This window comes from Balaenoptera borealis, assembly GCF_965194805.1.
Source record: "Balaenoptera borealis genome assembly, chromosome: 8".
Classification (NCBI taxonomy): domain Eukaryota; kingdom Metazoa; phylum Chordata; class Mammalia; order Artiodactyla; family Balaenopteridae; genus Balaenoptera; species Balaenoptera borealis.
In genome coordinates this window covers 86,282,053-86,301,051 of record NC_138865.1, presented here as the reverse complement: position 1 = coordinate 86,301,051, position 18,999 = coordinate 86,282,053, and the positions used below count along the sequence as shown (strand labels likewise).

General features: G+C 35.9%; 1 protein-coding gene across 4 annotated transcripts in view; it reads right to left on the bottom strand.

Moving 5' to 3' along the window:
* RECK (reversion inducing cysteine rich protein with kazal motifs) overlaps nucleotides 1–18,999 on the bottom strand; it is a 75,515-nt gene that overhangs the window by 51,338 nt on the left and 5,178 nt on the right. For 2 of the 4 annotated variants that reach the window (XM_082402316.1, XM_082402318.1), the window contains exons 2-6: nucleotides 14,199–14,257; nucleotides 9,894–9,968; nucleotides 8,945–8,981; nucleotides 6,302–6,387; nucleotides 4,686–4,733 (exon numbers count right to left, since the gene is read on the bottom strand). In XM_082402316.1, the coding sequence (XP_082258442.1) occupies nucleotides 4,686–4,733; nucleotides 6,302–6,387; nucleotides 8,945–8,981; nucleotides 9,894–9,968; nucleotides 14,199–14,257 (305 nt within the window). Of the gene's footprint in view, nucleotides 1–3,396; nucleotides 3,499–4,685; nucleotides 4,734–6,301; nucleotides 6,388–8,944; nucleotides 8,982–9,893; nucleotides 9,969–14,198; nucleotides 14,258–18,999 lie in introns of those variants that run through there. The other 2 variants (XM_082402319.1, XM_082402317.1) reach the window with 2 other exon arrangements.

Sequence of the window (18,999 nt, the reverse complement as noted above, 5' to 3'; positions counted from 1 at the left end):
AGGTATGAAATGGGTTTATGAACCTGAAACTAAAATTTGTCTCATCATGTTACAGACACTGCCAGGTCTCTGGAAATACACCAGCCTCATATCATCTTGATGTCTATTCTGACATTCAAGAAAATCACTATCAACAACCAATTTTTGTTTTTAACCACTGTCTTGGTGGCTAGAAGAAAATGTTTTCAGCCAGCTGTAGACAAAGACTATGCAAAAAGTATTACACTAGATGTCTCACACCTCATGGAAAACATGATTAAGTTTTTACTTTAGTTCTAATCTGCCAATTTGCCCTAGTATGGCTAAACTAGTATGGCTCTAGTTTATATCCAGCATTTGTTCTGATTGTTGGTGCCTGTCATTCCAGTTGTTTAATATTTTAAATATCATCCCTGGTCTAGTATCATACATCCATGAGCGCATGTGGCCTGATAAATACTTCTAGATGGGCCAAGACCAAGCCTGTGAAAACGCATGGCTAACCTAGAATCAAGCATGCCCGTGACACTTGAACACGTCTGTGATGGAGTTATCAAGCCACTGGTTGATTTTGATAGCTCTAACCAAATGTGTGTGATTCTGAAAGAAGTATTCTCAATTTCTGAAGGAAGTACTCTTTCATAGGTATGAGTCAGAATAAGAGAACTGCAAAGATGGGAGAACAGCCAAATCTCGTGTCCATTGCAGAAATCCCCTCCACAATGTATTTATCCAGTAAATCTTTGCTTTGAACACTTTCACTAATAAGAATTTCTCTTTTTCTTGGAATATCTCAATCTAATATTCTCATTGAATGTCAGATCAGTATATGGCTCCTCCTCTTTCCGTTCCCTAAAAACGATTTTCAAAATCAGCTTTCTATTTTTTTCTATATTTTTTCTTTCACAGAGCTTTCTTTCACGCTCAACGTTCAAGGGTTACTTCATGGTTGACTTTGGGCATGATCTCTCCTCATCTTTAGTCTGGTATTCCTAACTACCTCTGAGATACGGGTTTTTACACTTAAAAAGACCTAACAATATACTTCAATTTCTTTAAAATCCCTTCCCAATGTATATGCTATCTTTGCTGTGTATTTTCTTTCTTTTTTTAAACTCAATAATAAATTATTACTGTTTTATACAACCTGTGTGTGTTTTAACTTAGTCACTTTGTATTTTTATTGTTCTTATTTTCCTTTGCATCTCAAATAATTATAGATATTTTAGAACTTCCGTTAAAGAAGGATTTCTAGCAAGGGTCCAGTACTGGCAATTCTCTGTTTTTGTCGTCTGGAAATACCTTAATTTTGCCTTCTTTCTTGAAAAATATTTCTGCTGGATATGATAGTTGTTTTCTCTCAGAATAGTTTAGGTATCATTCCACTGTTCCTGGCTTCCTCTGTTGCTACTGAAAAATCAGCTGTTGACCTCCTTTGAAGACAATGTCTTTTTTCCTGACTGCTTTTAAGACCTGTGGCTATGAGGTATATCTGTAACGTATGGCTTTAAAAAAAAAATTCTGCTGGGGATTTCTTGGGCTTCTTTAAACACTGCCTCTGTCCCATATTCTTTCTTCTTCTTTGAGTATTCCAATTAGAATACTTCCTCTATCCTCCATGTCCCTTAAACTCTCTTTCAGCCTATCCTGCGCTGCTTTTCCATATAACTTCTTTAGTCCTATCTCCCAATTCACTAATTGTTTTTTATATTTCCCTGAACATCATCTCCTATATTCAATCCTTTATAACAAATCCTGAATGATGGACTCTACCTTCAAATCTCTGATTTATTCCCAAATACTCAATTCTATTGCTATCATCCTAGTTGTGGGCCTTATTTGTTTTTAGCTAAGTTAGAGGAATTTGGGGGATCTAAAACTTAGCCTGCACATACCTAAGACTTGAAGCTTTCTAAAATATTGGACTTTCATTTGTTATGTTGGTCTCCTATCACAGAATCTTTATCATCTCCCTCTACTTAATAATGGGCTGAGCCCCAAAATATCATTTTTCCAGGATCTGGTCCCACTTTGCCTATCCAAGCAGATTCTCAGCCCAAAATAGGCCTATCTTCGTTTTTACCCCCTACCTCAGTCATGTGCATTTTTGCTAACATGCTGTTGATCCAGTCCTCTAACCCAAATTATACCAATCCTTTCAGGCCTCTCTTTTGCAAAGTTTTCCCTGTTAACTCCCAACATGCTCAGTCTGCTTTCCAATTTCCTTGAGTTCTTGCACGTTCAGTACATATTTTAACTATCTTGACTCAGGTATAATTCTTTAGTATTTGAAGTTGAGCTATATGTAGCTTAACCATAATTCTAACCTAGGTCTGACTCCAAAGTTTGTTTTCTTTCTTTTTTTAAGATAATTTTATTTTATTTATTTATTTTTGGCCACGCTGTGCAGCTATGAGGGATCTTAGCTCCCCGACCAGGAAACGAACCCATGCCCCCTGCAGTGGAAGCACGGAGTCCTAACCACTGGACCACCAGGGAATTCCCGAAAGTTTGTTTTCTTTCTAATATAATAAAACTGCCTCTCACTATTCAATAAATATTTGTTGATTTGCATAAAAAAGAAACCAGATACTATAAAATCAGACATAAAAATGCTTTACATTTTACTAGTTTATCTTAGCTTGGTTGGAACAAAACAATCTTAGATGGCATAAAAATTTTAAACTTTATTCATGTAAGTAAATTTCTCAGGAAATCCCCTCAAAGGGGATTCTGCAGCAGCTTATCAGTAAAGATAAACATTAGCTCCTTCAAATATAACCGCTCATTCTCTGAATCTCTAGTCAAACTACACAACACCATCCTTCAGGGTAAATGTTAACCCCTAAAGTTGTAAGCCTAAAGGAATAGCTTACACATCTGGAAGTTCACTTCCAGGGACCACTCCAGGGTTAAGGAAAAGGTACCAAAAGCCTAGTTTTATAAATTATTCTAATGTTAATAAGCAACTAATCCAGTTAAAATAGGTTGCACTACACCAATGTTACCCAATTCACTTTATAACAAATAGCCATTGTGTCTAGACAAGACTTTAACAATTCAGTGAGAGTGACTGTTATTTGGGGCTTATAATGCAGAAACTTCTTTCTGTGTTAAAGTGCTCTTGCCTCTCTTTTTATTTCTAAATAACATATAAAAAATCAAATTGAATCTTGAATTATCTTGAATAATTTGTACAGTCAGTTTTATATATATATAAAACACACACATATATATAAAACACATGTATACTTTACATATATATATTTTACGTTTATATATATGCGAAAGAACCTTCTTGGCATGTATATTTTTGGAAGATAGTTGCTTAATTCTAGGCCAAATAGGGGAGGATAGACTGGAAAAGGTAAACTACTCTTAGTATTTCTCTCATAGGACAGTGTTTATCTCTCTTACCTTTCCTGTCCCGTCCTTCATCAACACATACTGGCAGACTTCCTAGGGCAATGCAGAAATCCAGACAAGAGAAGGAAGCACACTAAAATAATGGAGGACAGGCTACAGGAGATGGACAGTGTCAGACATCATGTGGGAGAAAAGAAGGAATTTTCACAGTTAGCCACTCTGTTCAAGAGAAACTAAAACTAGTTATTTCAAAGGTAGAGAGAGAAGAAAAAAAAGAAAGATCTTTTACTTCTTTGTAGAAAGGCTCTTTTCAATAAGAACAGAGAAGAGTTGCAGTTAATTTGGAAATTTGTCTTCAGAGAAACAGATATAACTTAGCAATAGTACAAAGGAACAAAAGATAAATAAGATTTTTCCAATTCCAAAATATTAATCAAGAGATATAATTACAGGCTTTGAGAAAAGAAAAAAAAAATCAGAACTATAATCTAGAAGCAGTTAAGAGAGTTGGTCTATCTTTCTTCTCCAAGAGAATACAGACTATTAAAAGCAATAGGAATCCCAATGTTTATACATACAAATGATGAATGAGGCATATGTGCTTAAGTATGCTTAATTACACGGTCTTACACTATAAAAAATAATAATATTATCATACTTAACAATGAAGTTCTAGGAACTGAACAAAGTAGTCCCAGTGAGGAGCTTTATCACATTAGGGACAATCTTTTGTACATATTTGCCTGGTGTGAAATACCTCCTCTACCTCTGCCCCTCCTCAACCTGTGTCCCCCCCCACGCCCAATCTAGATACCACAGTGCATGAAACACCACCATTGGAAGACAAGAGTCCTTCAGATTTAATACAGCCTTTGTAATTTGGTATGTACCTTTCCCCCGCAAATGTAAGATGCTAGGAAAGTCTGAAGCTACTCACACTAGCAATGTGATTTTGTTTCTTCCAATTAGAGGTAGTTGATAAAGGTGGATACCTGGATGGATCAAGGTATAGGAAAAGGGGCAAAAGAGGATATGGAACCTAAGGAAAACTATTTTACAACCTTGGATACAACCAGTTGCTTTATTATGAAAACATTATAGGTTAAATCCTCTGTATATGTGATTTAGGCATTTCTTTCAAATTAACATTTAATTTCAACAAGTTAATTAAAGTTATAACATTTCTAAAAAAGGTAAATCACATTTTTCTCAAGGCCATATTTTCTGTAAAGTAAAAGGCAATTTATTTAACAATGAATTCATTTTTAAAATTTGAGCGATTTTATCAATTCTGATAACATCTAATTAATCTATCCAAATTTGTTAAATAAAATGCATACCTCATATTCTTTTCTGCAAACTCTGGAAATATCATTTTTTGAAGATGCCTAAAAAATAACAAATTTCTGCATTAATTTATTTAATCCACATTAAACAAACATTAGCTCCAGATATGCTAGAATTTCACTCTAACTTTTATGGCTTTTATCTCACATAATGACACAGTCCTTTTGTTATTTCAGAAACTAGATAACTTTGAAGGAACTGTAAACAGAGGACTTTTTTTTAAGCTGAATTCCATTCTGTAGCAAATTTTCTTGTGAAGCTCTGAAGCTCTGCTGCAGTGAATTTTCTTGTGAAGCTTTGCTAGGGCATTTATAGTTTGCTTTTTCTTTAACCCTTCATGTTTTAAGTTCCCATATGAGCCAAGATCCATATATAACAGAGGAGACAGCTAAAGAGGGAAAGGCAATGCCAGGCAATTAATAAGTTATTTTTATGTAATTTTCTTAACAAGTTTATGTAGAAGATATTATTCCTTCTACAGATGAGGAAACTGACACACAGAAAAACAGAAGGTTATTTACTACATTTAAGTATACACTTTCTATAAAAAACAAGCCAAAACAAATCTGCTGAGGGGTGGCTGTTCTTCCACATGATGATAATCCTCATTTAGAGACGTAGTTCCAAAGCCATGGACTCCAGTTCCTTGTTCTATTTCCTCCTGTTCTATCACCTAAGCTCATGCAATTCTGAATAGACCAGCTGATGAGGACAGGGAAAGCAAGAAGCAGAATGGACTGGCAACTATTCTGTGGCCCACTAGATGTACTATAGCTCAAATCCTCTACAACTCAGTTTCATCTCAATGCCTGGAGGAGAATAGCAGATAGCTAGGCTATGTGCTGCCCAAAGAGTGTGGCTCAGTGGTCTGTATGAAAGCAAAGGCATCAGCATGTCTCATATACTCCTGTCTAGAGACCAGTCACTAGAAGGAGAAAATAAGAGAAGGCTTTCCAGTTTAGTTTTAGGGACACTTAAATTTCCCAGTTTTCCATACTCCCACCATTTGGAGTATGAGGAGCCAGGAGACCAGGTTTTCCACAGCACTCTGAGGAGCCACTATGAAAATATACACAGTGAGGAAGAGCTCAGGGGCCTAACTTGAATTGGACCTGAGATATATCAAATCAAAGAGAAGTCATAATTCACTGTAGGAGTCACGCTCACCTTAGGAGCAGAGAAGGTATAAAAGAACATACTCAGAGTAAACCCATGATGAAAGACAGAGGGAAGATGAAAGCAAAATAAGCCAACTGTGTCAACTGCTCTCATCCAAGCATGCCTGAAATTTACAAGACCATTTGGAGTCATTCAGCATTGACTAAGCATGACCATAGGCAGAATACAAAAGGCCTTGATTCCTATAATATTCTTTCTTTGTGTGGCAGAGAGAAGTTAAGAAAGAATAAGAGAAGGCTGAGGGTCTTACATGCAGCAGCCAAAACTGAAAAAGCAGCATGTCTAAAAGGAAATGGTCCATGTAAGAAATGCTAAATTTGCAGCTTTTATGGGTCACCTCTCCAAAGATATGAGGTAGGCTAGGTCCAAGACACAGCCAAAACTGAAACTCTACTCCACGCTGCTTAAAAGCCTGATTGCCAAGTGTTACCTGCTTGCATGCCTGTCGACACTCCAAGGTAATAGCCAGTTCACAGCAGCCTAAGCCAACCCAGCCATCAGACTTCTTAAACACACCTTAAAAACAAAATGTTCAAATGTTTTGGTCATAAGTAGTGACAAACACAAATAGAGTGCCAAACTGGTTCATGGATACCACTACAAGTCAAAGCAGGTGTCCATAAGAAAGCTAGCTTAGATAGCAGGGTCTCAAAAGTATGAAGCCCCTCCTCCCACCCTTACTCTCAATGCTATCAGTCTTCTCAGGGTCCCTCACAGCATAATTACCAAGTCCTTTGTTTTTTTCCCTCTTCTCCCTGCCCACCCTAAACTCTCTTTAGCTCATTCTCACTCTTAGGTAAACAGAATCTCTAGAGGATATACAGGCTAAGGAAAGCAATGAGAGGCTTTCTTCACCTTTGGACTATGAACCAGAAGAGGAAAGGATTCCATTTAACTTAATAAGCCAACAAACAAAAATGGGCATGAGTATTATTGTATTCCAACATTCAAATTATTAAATACCTAGAATAGCATAAAACACATGATGCTGTTTAAAAACTGATACTTAGTAAACAGACAGGAACACCTCCTGTGAGCCATGACTGACTTTGATGGGTATACTTTATTGTGGGGCAAAATGACTATTTTGGTTCAATTTATGCATAGCTCTATTTCTCCAACCAAATTACAGTGATACCAAAAGGTGATAAAATTACACAGTGTTCTAATGCAATTTTCAGATCCCTTTTTGCAATCATAAATGTCAATGAATAACTCCTAGGATAAAATTAGGAGATATAAGTAATAATTATGAAAAAAGAAAAGATTCACTTGTAGGAATGCTGCAAATTCCTTCTTATCTCTTTTAAGAAATGCTTTATGCTGCTTCCATATAATACATAGATCTGCAAATCCACATGTACATTAGATTATTATTTCCATTTTTAAAAAATGTCAGGGATTCAAGGCAATATGTAACATAGTTCTCTACACGAAACTAAGACCTAATATAACAAATAGAAGTATTCTGCTAAAAAACAAACCAAACAAAAGCAAACAAAAGGCCCATGGACAGACAAAGCTCTCAAAATATAATCATAAACCATCCCAATTGTTAAAACTGGCTAAAAATCCTGCATATCATAAGCTTCTGTAACCCTACATGTTTTAATGGTATAAAGGGCAACAGACTCCCATCTAGTCCCATTGCCTAGTATAGTTTCCTCTCAATCTTTGCTGCTTGCTATTCAGAATCACTCATATTCTAGAAAGAATTTTGAATGGAATCAATGTAGGTCATAAACTCTGTGAACTTTTATACCATAAAGCATTTTACTGCTGTTTTCACATATCCAGTGTCTCTTAGAAAATATTAAATTATTCAACAAGCATTTACATTCACTGAACCCCTATTATGTACAAGGCACTCTATTAGGTATTTTGTGGGCTATGAGATAGATAAAATATATGATTTAACCCTTTACGGAGATTACAGTTTGATAGGAACAATACACACATATATATAATTGCAGACACCAGGGAGAGGGATAACTGGGAGAACAAGCAAGGACGTGGGCAATTCTAGGAAGCAAATAGTACAATTTGTTTGAAATGAAAACTTCAAACAGTGTGAGAGCCTTTAGAATTCAGAGAAACATAAGATATACTCCCTTTTTTTCAAGGCACTGGCTTTAACCAGGACTGGAAAATGAGCTTTAATCCTAGGAGACCATGAACGCCAGGCTAGGGAGTTTGGCCTTTATTCTAATGGAAGTGGATATCCCCGGAGGGATTTTTTTTGAAGGGGGTGGGGAGGACACCTATGGTGTATTGAAACACCAGTTACAAGGTTATTGCAATAATCTACCCCAAAGGTGTAATCATAAAGGCTTGAACTAGAAATGGTGAGGATAGACGCAAGATTTTACAAGAAGAGAGTCAATGAGCTAAAAAGAAAAAGCAATCAGAGATAATGACTTGAGGGATTCCAGTCTAGAGTGTCATTCACAAGAGAAAGCAGTTATAAGGTGAGTGTGGTTTTGAATTGGCACTTCAGATGCCACCTGGATGCATAGATCCAGGTAAAGACGTCTAGAGGTCATGAACAATGACTTGGACTTGAAAGTTATCTTCCCAGAGCTGATTAGATAACAGTTCTGGGAAGGAATGTGGGTACCAGGGTGAATGTGGAGAGAGAAGGGAAGAGGACCACACACAGAAATAACTGTGGTAGTTATGGGGGGAACGGTGTGTGGGGGAGGTGGGGATAAGAGAGGGCAAAGTCACAAGGCCAAGGTAAAGTCACAAGAAGGGAGTGGTCAATCATATCAAGTGTCACAGGGAAGTCAAAGAGAATAAGTACTGAGAAAAAGCCATAAGATCTAGGAACCAAGAGATCCTGGTGATCTTTCAAAGACCAGTTTCAATAGAATGGTAGAAGTGGAGACAAGAGTACCATTAAGGACTGAGTGAATGAGAATTAATTATACATTTGAAAATTTGGGTGCCTACAGGAAGGAGAGGATAGAAATTCAAGGGTAAACATTAGGTTACAGGACTATGACACAGATTTTACAATCACAAAATAAGTTTTAAAAAATAAAGTGCTAAATGTTGCACTTCTATTGCTTACCTGGCAAAGATGAATTCATACAACTCCAAATTTCAACCTAAAATTGTAATCACCAAAAGACTTTTATGTAGATAACCAGTTCCTAAATATGAAAGTTTCTACAGAAATTATATATAGCTAATTTGATTATGTTTGTGTCTATACAATCAATGATCTAGAACTATATGAGTATCAACCAGCTATTCAGGGAAGAAAAAATAGAACTGAGGTGTAAAAATACTTGCTGTTTTCCCATCTTCCCATCTGAGAGTACTAAGGACAAATATGGTTACTCAGGATGCTTACTGGGATAACTGTTTCCAAGCACAGAGATAAAAGTGCCTGTTGAGTGACTAAAGGAAAATATGTCAGTCAGAACTGTTTGATCATCAACCTTCCCCCCATTTAACCCAAGCTACCTTATCTAAGGAGGCTCCCTCATGCCAGCTCAGACTTTCTTAGCCTGGCTCATGAGTATCCCAAACGCTGAGGATGACCCACGCATTAGAGGCATTTTAAGTTACATGATTCAGACAGGAATGCAATGTATCTATAATATACCAGAAAATGGGAAGACAGAAGTAATGAGAAATCACACATTTTCCCTTACCCCAAATCCAACTTTTTAAAAATCAAAATATATGTAAGACTTAGTTATTATGGTTTTCATAAAATTGTCAAAATATGATAATAAGTAAAATTCCCAATTCCAGATAAACTATTATAATGAAATTTAAAGACTGGAATATATCATATACCTACAACATAGGTATAAAATAAACAATGAAAGATGAAAAACAATATTCTATCTAGCAATTTGTGTGAAGATCTTTTTAAAGTACCTAGTTAAATCTAACATTTTATTTGACCACAAACCCCAATCACACTGAAAAATTTGCTAAATCTAAAGTAACTCATTAGAGTGCTTCATTAGACAAAAGCTTCCATAGTTAAGTTAAATAAGACCTACCATTGTTTCAGGGCAATAATCTGGGGCTCGCTGCAACAGATGTTTTAGTCGGGATTCACTTTTCGAGGAGAATATCTATTTGACAAAAAAAAAAAAAAAAAAGTTTTGTGGCATTTTTTTCAACAAGAAAATAGAAGAGGTAAACTTATTGTCCTCTAGGTATATGAATTGTCTAGAATATTTTCCAATTTCCCTTTATATACGGAAAACCTTTGGAAAGATCTAAATTAAGTTGAGGCAATATTTCTTGAAAGGTTGGTTAGCTTGGCAAATAATCAACAAAATCTAAATACGGCAAGTCTAATGCTCAAAAATGGAGAAAACCAGGCTGTTAACCTGTTAGGGTATAGGGGAGAAAAAAAAACAGAAAAGGAAGAAAAAACAATAAATTTATTCTAAACTGTCCTACAAACTGCTTTTAGTCAACTGACCACAATGAAAAATAGACTATGCCATACCCTTTATATTGGTGAAGAACAACTGTGTGAATAGCATTGTAGCAAAAACTTCTCCACAGAATTCCATAAAATAGAGACAAAGCCATCTTTTAAATAAAGCTGCTGAGGGGTTGACAAGTTCACTCAACAGGCTAGTTGGCTCACTTCCAAATACAACTTTAATTAATGCAATTACAATTTAATGTCTCTGTAAATTTAAATCATTACATATATTATTACCTGCAAATAGTCAAGATTGTAAAGTCTATGAATGCTAACGACAATGAAAAAGGATTTATCTCCAGTTAGTTTTAACAGCCATTTTTCTCCCAAACCACAAACTATAATTAATAAATGAAGAGAGCTAGAATATCACCATTTTGCAACTCCTAGTGAATTAATGCATTGAGGCAATTATTAACAATGACTGCTAACATTACAAAGAGACAACCAGACACAATACTATTTATGAGTAAGACTTGCCAAACAAAACAAAAACAAAACCTAACCTGAATCTGATCAAGCCTCTGGATCTACTCCATAAGGTAGCTGCCAGCCATGCGTGGCTATTTAAATTTAAACTTAAATCAGTGAAAATGAAATAAAATTTAAAATTCAGTTCCTCAGTCTCTTGAAGCATATTTCAAGTGTTTACTGTGCACACAGAGCTAGCAGTTTCCCTATTGGATCATACAGATATGAAATACTTTGATCACTGAAGAAAATTCTATTGGACAGCTCTGCTCTTAAATCTACCTACCAATTACAGAAATACAGAGGAAAGAGGAACACATTAAATGATACCATAGGGTTACAAACAGCATGATTCAGACTGTGGGAAACTCCACAGGATAAATGACCAGATTTATCCATTAAACAAACTGCAAGGAGAAACGCATATTAAAAGATATTTAAAAAACAACTGCAATGCTTATATCTCACTTGGGTCCTGATTCAAACTTATAAAATGAAACTTATTAAACAGTTAATAAATTTGAAAAATAACTAGATATTTGAGTATTACATTTTTAAAGAAGTGGTAATGGTAATATGGTTATTTTTTAAACAAATACTTATAATTTATAGATACAGACTGAAAATTTATGGAGCAAATGATATGACAACTGGGATTTGTTTCAATATAAATTTGCCTCAATATAATGCGCCGGGGGGAGGAGTAGATGGGACTGTAAATGAAACACAACTGGCCTTGACTTAACAATGAGAAAGCTGAATATGGGAGTTTATTGTATTTCTCTTTACTTTTGTATATATTTGAAAATTCCCATCATGAAAAGATTAAAAAGAAGAAGGAAAAGAAAAAGAAAGGGGAAAAGACAACGACGAAAGGCAAGAAAGAATTAAAAAAAGTCAGGAAGAAAGGAAAGAAGGGAGGGAGGGAGAGAAGGAGGGAAGGAGGAAGCACATCACATTTGTAGTGGAATTGGAAAAGGCAGAGTTTTGATTCTAAGCACTGGGGGATTCAGCACAAACAAAGCAAACAAAAGTCCCTGTTCTAGAATATCTCCTCTAAAAGTCCTCTTTTTAAAACTGAGGGACTTTTCTCAGATCTCAAACTTCTTGAATTATATGGCATCTGACACCTTATTGTGCTATTATAAAACATCAGTCCTGACTTCTTATCTAAATTCAAATTCTAAAAGTTTTAACTCCAAATCTCCAACTGTCTTCACATAGTGGTTTTCACTGATAATTCAGCAACTCATCCCCCCACCATCTTTTTCCTAACTTTCCACAGCCATCAAGGGCACTAGTATTCACTCCAACTCAAAACCTAAATATCAGCAGAACGCCACCCTTTCTTCATTTCCTACTGGTTGAAGAAATAATGATTCCTCACTCCTGGTAATTCCTTTCATTTTCAGTGAGCTCTAGCAATTTTAGCACCCTGGCCTCTCTCACTTCTCCCGTGATTGCGATGACTGACTCATCTGACTGCTGAGTTTGGCAGGGGAAAGTGAACATATATAACCCAACCCTTACCTCTCCTCCTCTGGGAGTAAGTCTAATTCTGTAGTTTAGTGTTTACCTGGAGATAAATGCTACATTCAGCATCTGTGTAACTAGTGATAAAAGTAATATTTGGGGTTTTACCTGCCTTACTCCTTTGCCTTATTTCTCAATTAGTTAAGAACTTGGTCAGGGAAGAATGTTTTTTTTTATTAGGATGACTACAGTATTCACTTAATATGCTAAATTATAGAATTTCTAGCACTTCATATTTAAAGAAATTAGACCTTGCCTGTTCCAGGTGCCTCATAAAAATCATTTACCCTATGGAACCTTAGTGGAAAAAACAAGAGGAAACAAAGCAAAAAGTCAGGAAAGCAGTGCTTCCAAAAGTAGAAGAGCTACTTTAAAAGCTCCCTTATGGTGACACCATCAAGAGGCCATTTTTGCTTTCAAAAGCTATCGTTCTGGCAGTAAACTTGTAGAAAACCTAATCTGCTATAGTGTTTTGACATGAATTCTCTAGCAGCTATTTAGATGAGCTGTCTTGTTTTATACTTAGAGTATCTTGCAAAATCTTTCTAAATTCATAATACTGTTTGAGAGAAGTTTTAATCCCAGTTAGGTAGTGCTCTCATTTTTAAGAAGTAACAAAATCCAGGTTATTACTTGAAAACTCCTCAAAAGATGACTGAGGTCGTTAATTCTCAAGTGGTAAGACTAGAACTACACAATCAAGATGATGAAAGAAAGGTAAGACACAAACAGCTACTGTCTCAGTGGAACCTGCCTAAAAAGGCTCAAGCAGAAAAATTCAAAACCACAGAAAAGTTTCCAAAATAGTACAATGAACACCAACATAGCCTTCATCTAGATTCACCCATTACTAACATTTGCAACATTTGCTTTAACTTTCTCTACATATACACATTATTACTATTACTTTGATGAAACATTTAGAATTCATTACAGACATGATCATTCCTAAATCCCAGCACATATCTCGTAAGAACAAGGACACCGTCCTAGCTAACCACAATATAATCATCAAATTCAGATCATAGCACTGGTACAATATTATTACAGTATGTATGTATGTATGTATGTATGTATGTATGTATGTATGTATGTATGTATGTATGTATTTATGCCTGTGCTGGGTCTTCATTGCTGCGTGCGGGCTTTCTCTAGTTGCGGTGAGCAGGGGCTACTCTTCATTGCGGTGCGCAGGCTTCTTGTTGCGGTGGCTTCCCTTTGTTGCGGAGCACGAGCTCTAGGCGCGCAGGCTTCAGTAGTTGTGGCGCACAGGCTCAGCAGTTGTGGCTCACAGGCTCTAGAGTGCAGGCTCAGTAGTTGTGGCGCACGGGCTTAGCTGCTCCATGACATGTGGGATCTTCCCGGACCAGGGCTTGAACGCGTGTCCCCTGCATTGGCAGGTGGATTCTTAACCACTGTGCCGCCAGGGAAGTCCCTACAGTTCATATTTAAATTTCACCAATTTATCTCAATCATGTCCTCTATAGCAATCTTTTTTTTAATTCCAGGACCCAATCCAGGATTATGCACTAGCATTTAGTTGTCTCTTTAGTTTCCTTTAATCTAGAAGCTTCTTAGCCTTTGTTTTTATAACACTGATACCTCTGAAGGGTACAGGCAGTTGTTTTGAGGAATATCCCTCAATCTGGGTTTGCCCTATTGTTTCCTCATGATTTAGGTTATGTATTTTGGGCAAGAATCCTACTTAAGATACTGTGCTCCATCATGTCAGCAGACACACGTTAATTTGTTCCATCATTGGTGATGTGAACTCTGAACACTTGTTTTAAGTGCTGCCCAGCAGATTTCTCCAAAACAATTATACTAAATAATATCTTCTACAATTATTATGTAAGCTTACCTGCTCACATACATCACGGCACATTTGGTTATCCTTTGAATGATTACAACACAGTGCACCTAGGGAGAAAAAATAAACACCTGATGTTGCCTATTGTTAAATAAACATGATGATTAAGCTAAGCCAGATGGTTACACAAACCATTTATTCAACAATTATTACTATTACTATCCATTTTAACTCAACAAACTTTTGCTGAGTACCTATTTCAAGTCAAGGACGGTTCTGTGTTGCAGAACATGGTTTTTGCCTTCAAGAAGCTTACAATCTAATAGGGGAGACTGTCATTTAATAATAATAACTACTAGGTACTGTGTACTTTCTACATGCCAGAATTTTACTGCTTGCTTTATGTATTATCTCATTCAACCCTCACAATTACCCTATGGACTATATTCTATTATTATACCTATAATGTAAGGTTAAATGATAAAAAGATAGTGAATTTTGTTTTGGACATGTTACACGTAAGCCTCCATTATCTCAGTGAAGTAGAGATTAGGTCTGAAAACAAAAAGGATTGAGATGGTGTTGGGCTTGAGGTGAGGTTGTAGAGGTCTGGAACAGCCATTGTAGAGAATAAAGGAGGCAACTATAAATGTTTCTCAAACTTCTGTTCTATGAAACACTGTTTCATGAATTGTTAATATCTATCCCTCAAGAGAAAATGTTTCATGTTCAAATACATTGGGAAACAAAGGATTAAAAAATTAAAGAGAATTCTTTTCTGTAGGATTTTATGAAGGTTTTAATATGTTAATATGCATCATTAATCTCCTAAAAAGGGATCTAAGTAGACAGATTTCTCAGAGCACAGAATACTTTTTTTCATGCCACGTATTAACATTTCAGAATGCCAATTTGAGAAATATCAGAGAAAAGGAAAAATTTGCCAAGCAGCATTATGGGCCCAGAGAAATTAATAAATTGGTGATAGAGATAATCAGCAGGGGGGCATGTTACTATTCTAGAGTGATGTTGACTGGAAAAAAAAGATACAACTACATTGATCAGTGCCTGTTTAGACTGCTAAGTCAAAAGAGACAAGGACGTAATAATATTATATTTCAGGCAGGTAGATCAAATACAATGGTTTTATACATATATATGCAACATAATCTCTTTAAATGAAATCTATACAATTTCAGTATACGTGAAAGCAGAGCTTTTTTGATTGAAGGTAGGATTAGTATTGGGGAGAAATGAATGAATAAAAAAGGTCCTCTTTAGCTCTTACCAACAATCCTTTAAGTTCAAAACCGATCACTGTTAATCCATAAAACAATGACAGGGTGTATGATATTACTGTGATACATAGTGATATTATACCACTATAGTTTAGTTTCATAAAAGACTATTGTGGGGCTGGCTTTCTAATACTATGTGGGAAAAGCTGTCTTAAAGTTCTAAACATTTGACTTTAAAATTCTGAAAAACATATAGAAATTCCATTAAGTTTCAGAAATTTAAAAAATTCCTTGTTTATAGGCTGTAGTTACTTTCTTAGAAGCTACTAATTCGAGGGAGGGCCCAATCACTCATGAGACTTTCTCACAACACCCCTTCTCCCCTGCCATGCCACACCATGCCGATCCCCTCTTCTAAGATTCTGTTATGTCCCCAGCCTCATTAGAATGGAGAGGACAGGCAGGAAAAAAAGGGGGGGAGTCTCCTGTGTGATACTGATGTGCTCTTTTGAAGTGCTCAAGTTGTTGCCACTTTCTACTGTCCCCCAACACAAAGGTCACACGAGGGCAGAAAATCCAGCTGATCAAGAGCAAAGATAGCTCAGGATAACATATGGTCCCAATAAGCACAGGCTTAGCAAAAAGTAAACAGTCAGGCAGACAAGAGTCTGACTTGGGCCTAAGGATTTTTGGAAAAAAGTTTCTTGGAGCAAAGGTCTATTTAGAACAGAAACATAAAACATGTCATAATTAAAACTCCAATAACAATGAAAGGTTTTATTAAAAATATAAAGGCCTGTTTTTTTCCTATTTAATGGTGAAGGTCAAATTTATAGTAGAGTGGCCACCAAAGTTAAAATTTTAAAATAATTCATTTTTTCATTAAGAAACCCCAAAATTTGGAAAATAAGAAGAAAAATGACCTAATATTCCCACTGTCCTGCCAGAATGTGTGTTGACATTTTGACATATTCCCTTCTAGTCTTTCCAAAAGCCTTCTGAAATTTCTGACAAAATGGGATTAAAGAGAGCAGCCTGAAGTCTTCTGGTAATAATGCCCTTCCCCCTCCCAACCAAGCATTCCTCTGTAATAGTACATTTCCTCCCTTGAGAGGACTGCCACCCTCCTAGAACAGGCTAGGGGACCTACACTCCATCACATTTTCCACACTTTATTTTTAACCTTAGTCATCGTTATATTAGTACACATTTTTCTTTCTTTGAAACAACAAAAACTTACTAGAATCTTAAACACTGCATATTTTTTAAGAAATAAATATCTACAAATAGACATCTAGTCATATGCCTTCATTAAGAATGAGGGCAAAGGATTCAAACGCAATTAATGTGGCAATTAAAGGTCTTTGTCTTTTTTAGAGCTTTTAAAATGGATTAATTGGGTCATTGAACTATTAGAGTGCAAAAAAACTCTCCAAAGCCTAATGTTTTATACAAGAGAAGACAGTGAATTCTAGAAATGTTTTGTTTTTATAATTTGATTCTAACCTAATTTCTAGTTCTTCAAGAATAGTTTAAAACTCTGGTTATTTTCATAAAATGGAACTGAACAGATAAAGGTAAATTAGTTCAAAATAACACTTGATATTGACAGGATGAAAATAAACAGCACAGGTGTTATCCTTACTAGAGACATAAGGAAGAGCGTCATATTTTGCATTCTTATTCCAAAAGTCTGTAATTATAAAATTAATAAAAACCAAAAACTGCTTACTAAAGGCCATGTATATTGGGTTTAAGAAGGTATTAATGTAACCTAGAAATATGTGAGTAGAATCATCCAATAATTAGAAACATCAAGGTTTGTCTGTTGGTTTGGACCACATGTCTACTAAAGATAGGCAAGTAAGCAGGAAGCACATGCTCCAGCCACAAGGGAAAAATGCAACTTCTAAGACCAACCAGCATTTAAAAACAAATACACACCCTAATCTAAAGCTAAAATATTCACAGAATTATAGGATTTTTGAAGTTAAAAGAGATTTTGCCACAGAAGCCTCCCAAAAGCTGTAATTCAATTTGGTTAATGAAAAGCCAGTCCTGTTTTCTTTTCTAAAGAAAATAAAGATTCCTTCTAATTAACGTATTCCTAGAGAATTACTAGAACAAAATATATATATCCTGCACTATTGAAGGGGAAAAAACTAAATCCAAGCTGATAGCGGAAAACAGTCATTTCAAATAAAAATCATACGCCAATTTTAAAAATCTCATCTTACTTTTAATCAAATTTTTATTTCTAAAACAGCCTGGAAATTGACAATCACTTTAAAAACATTTAAATGACAACTGCAACTTTAACTTATAAATGCATTCTTACAATTGTCACATTTATCCCTTTAATGATATATATATATCTGTGTATATACATAAAATATATCATCAGCCAAGGAAGAGCCAAACAATAAAATGATTACTTATATACCCACCACCTGGATTCAACACTGCTAACATCTTGTCATACCGCTTTATTTATCTAGACAGATGGATATCCTTCTCCATTGCTTGCCTCATACTGCACTGCTACAACAGCCAATTATGCTTATTCTCTTCTATTATCAGTGAGTGCCAGATTAATTTTTTAAATAGACCTTTCATGATGTCACTCTTCTAATCTAAGGGCCTACAATGGCTTCCTGCTATTCCAGTTCTAAATTTTCCAAGTCGTCTTCTTACCTCCCCTTCCCTGATCTTCTATTACTTTTTAACAAGGAAAGCCTACATTTACCATGAACACAGCCTTCTGCCTGAAATGCTTAGTGCCCTCTTTCCTGCTGACATAAATCCTAAACATCTTTCAAGGCTGAAATCCCAACTCAACTCTTAGTAAGCCTTTCTTCTCCAACAACTCCAGGCCATGTTGGTTTTTTGGTTATTTAATGTCCTACTATTCCAGTCAGAACTGGAAGCTTTAACACTTAACTCTAATAATTTCATGTGTGTACTAATGGTATCTCCAGATTGAACGGAAACTTCTTGTACCCATTTAGCACAGTGCTCAGCTCGAAAAATTTTATTTATTCATTGGTTAATAAGTAATAATTTCCTATTTATACAATGCCTTTTTAATCAGGAAAAAAAGTACAAAAAGTTTATTTCTCCCACTATACCACTGCCATACCATATTTCACACGGTGACCAAGCCATGATTTAGCAAACATCATATGAGTTTTTGACCCAGGTCAAAAGATAAGCTGGACCCAATCATATGCACAGGCACAGAGGTATACAGCCAGTTGGTGGTGGGCTCTGCATCTATAAGGTCAAGATGAGCTGGGGCTGAGGAAGTTTTATGGTGTGCAGAAACCATGAGTAAAAGGAGGAAGCTGGTTGGTGGAGAGTGGGAAATGCAAGAGATGTACAGAGAGACTCTATGAGAGGTAGAGAGAGAGACTGTCTCTAAAAGTAGTCTTGGTTGCTGGCAGCTTTCCAGTTCCCACAGCAGTCCCTGAGGTTGTGCTGTGCTCAATTTCCTATGCTTGGATTTCCATGTGTTCCCTGTTAGATGCTATATAACTAGCTCCCTAATCCTGAGCAACCCTGGTTTCTGTTCTTTTGGGGGTCAAAAGAGCCTTAACACATTATCATTCATCATT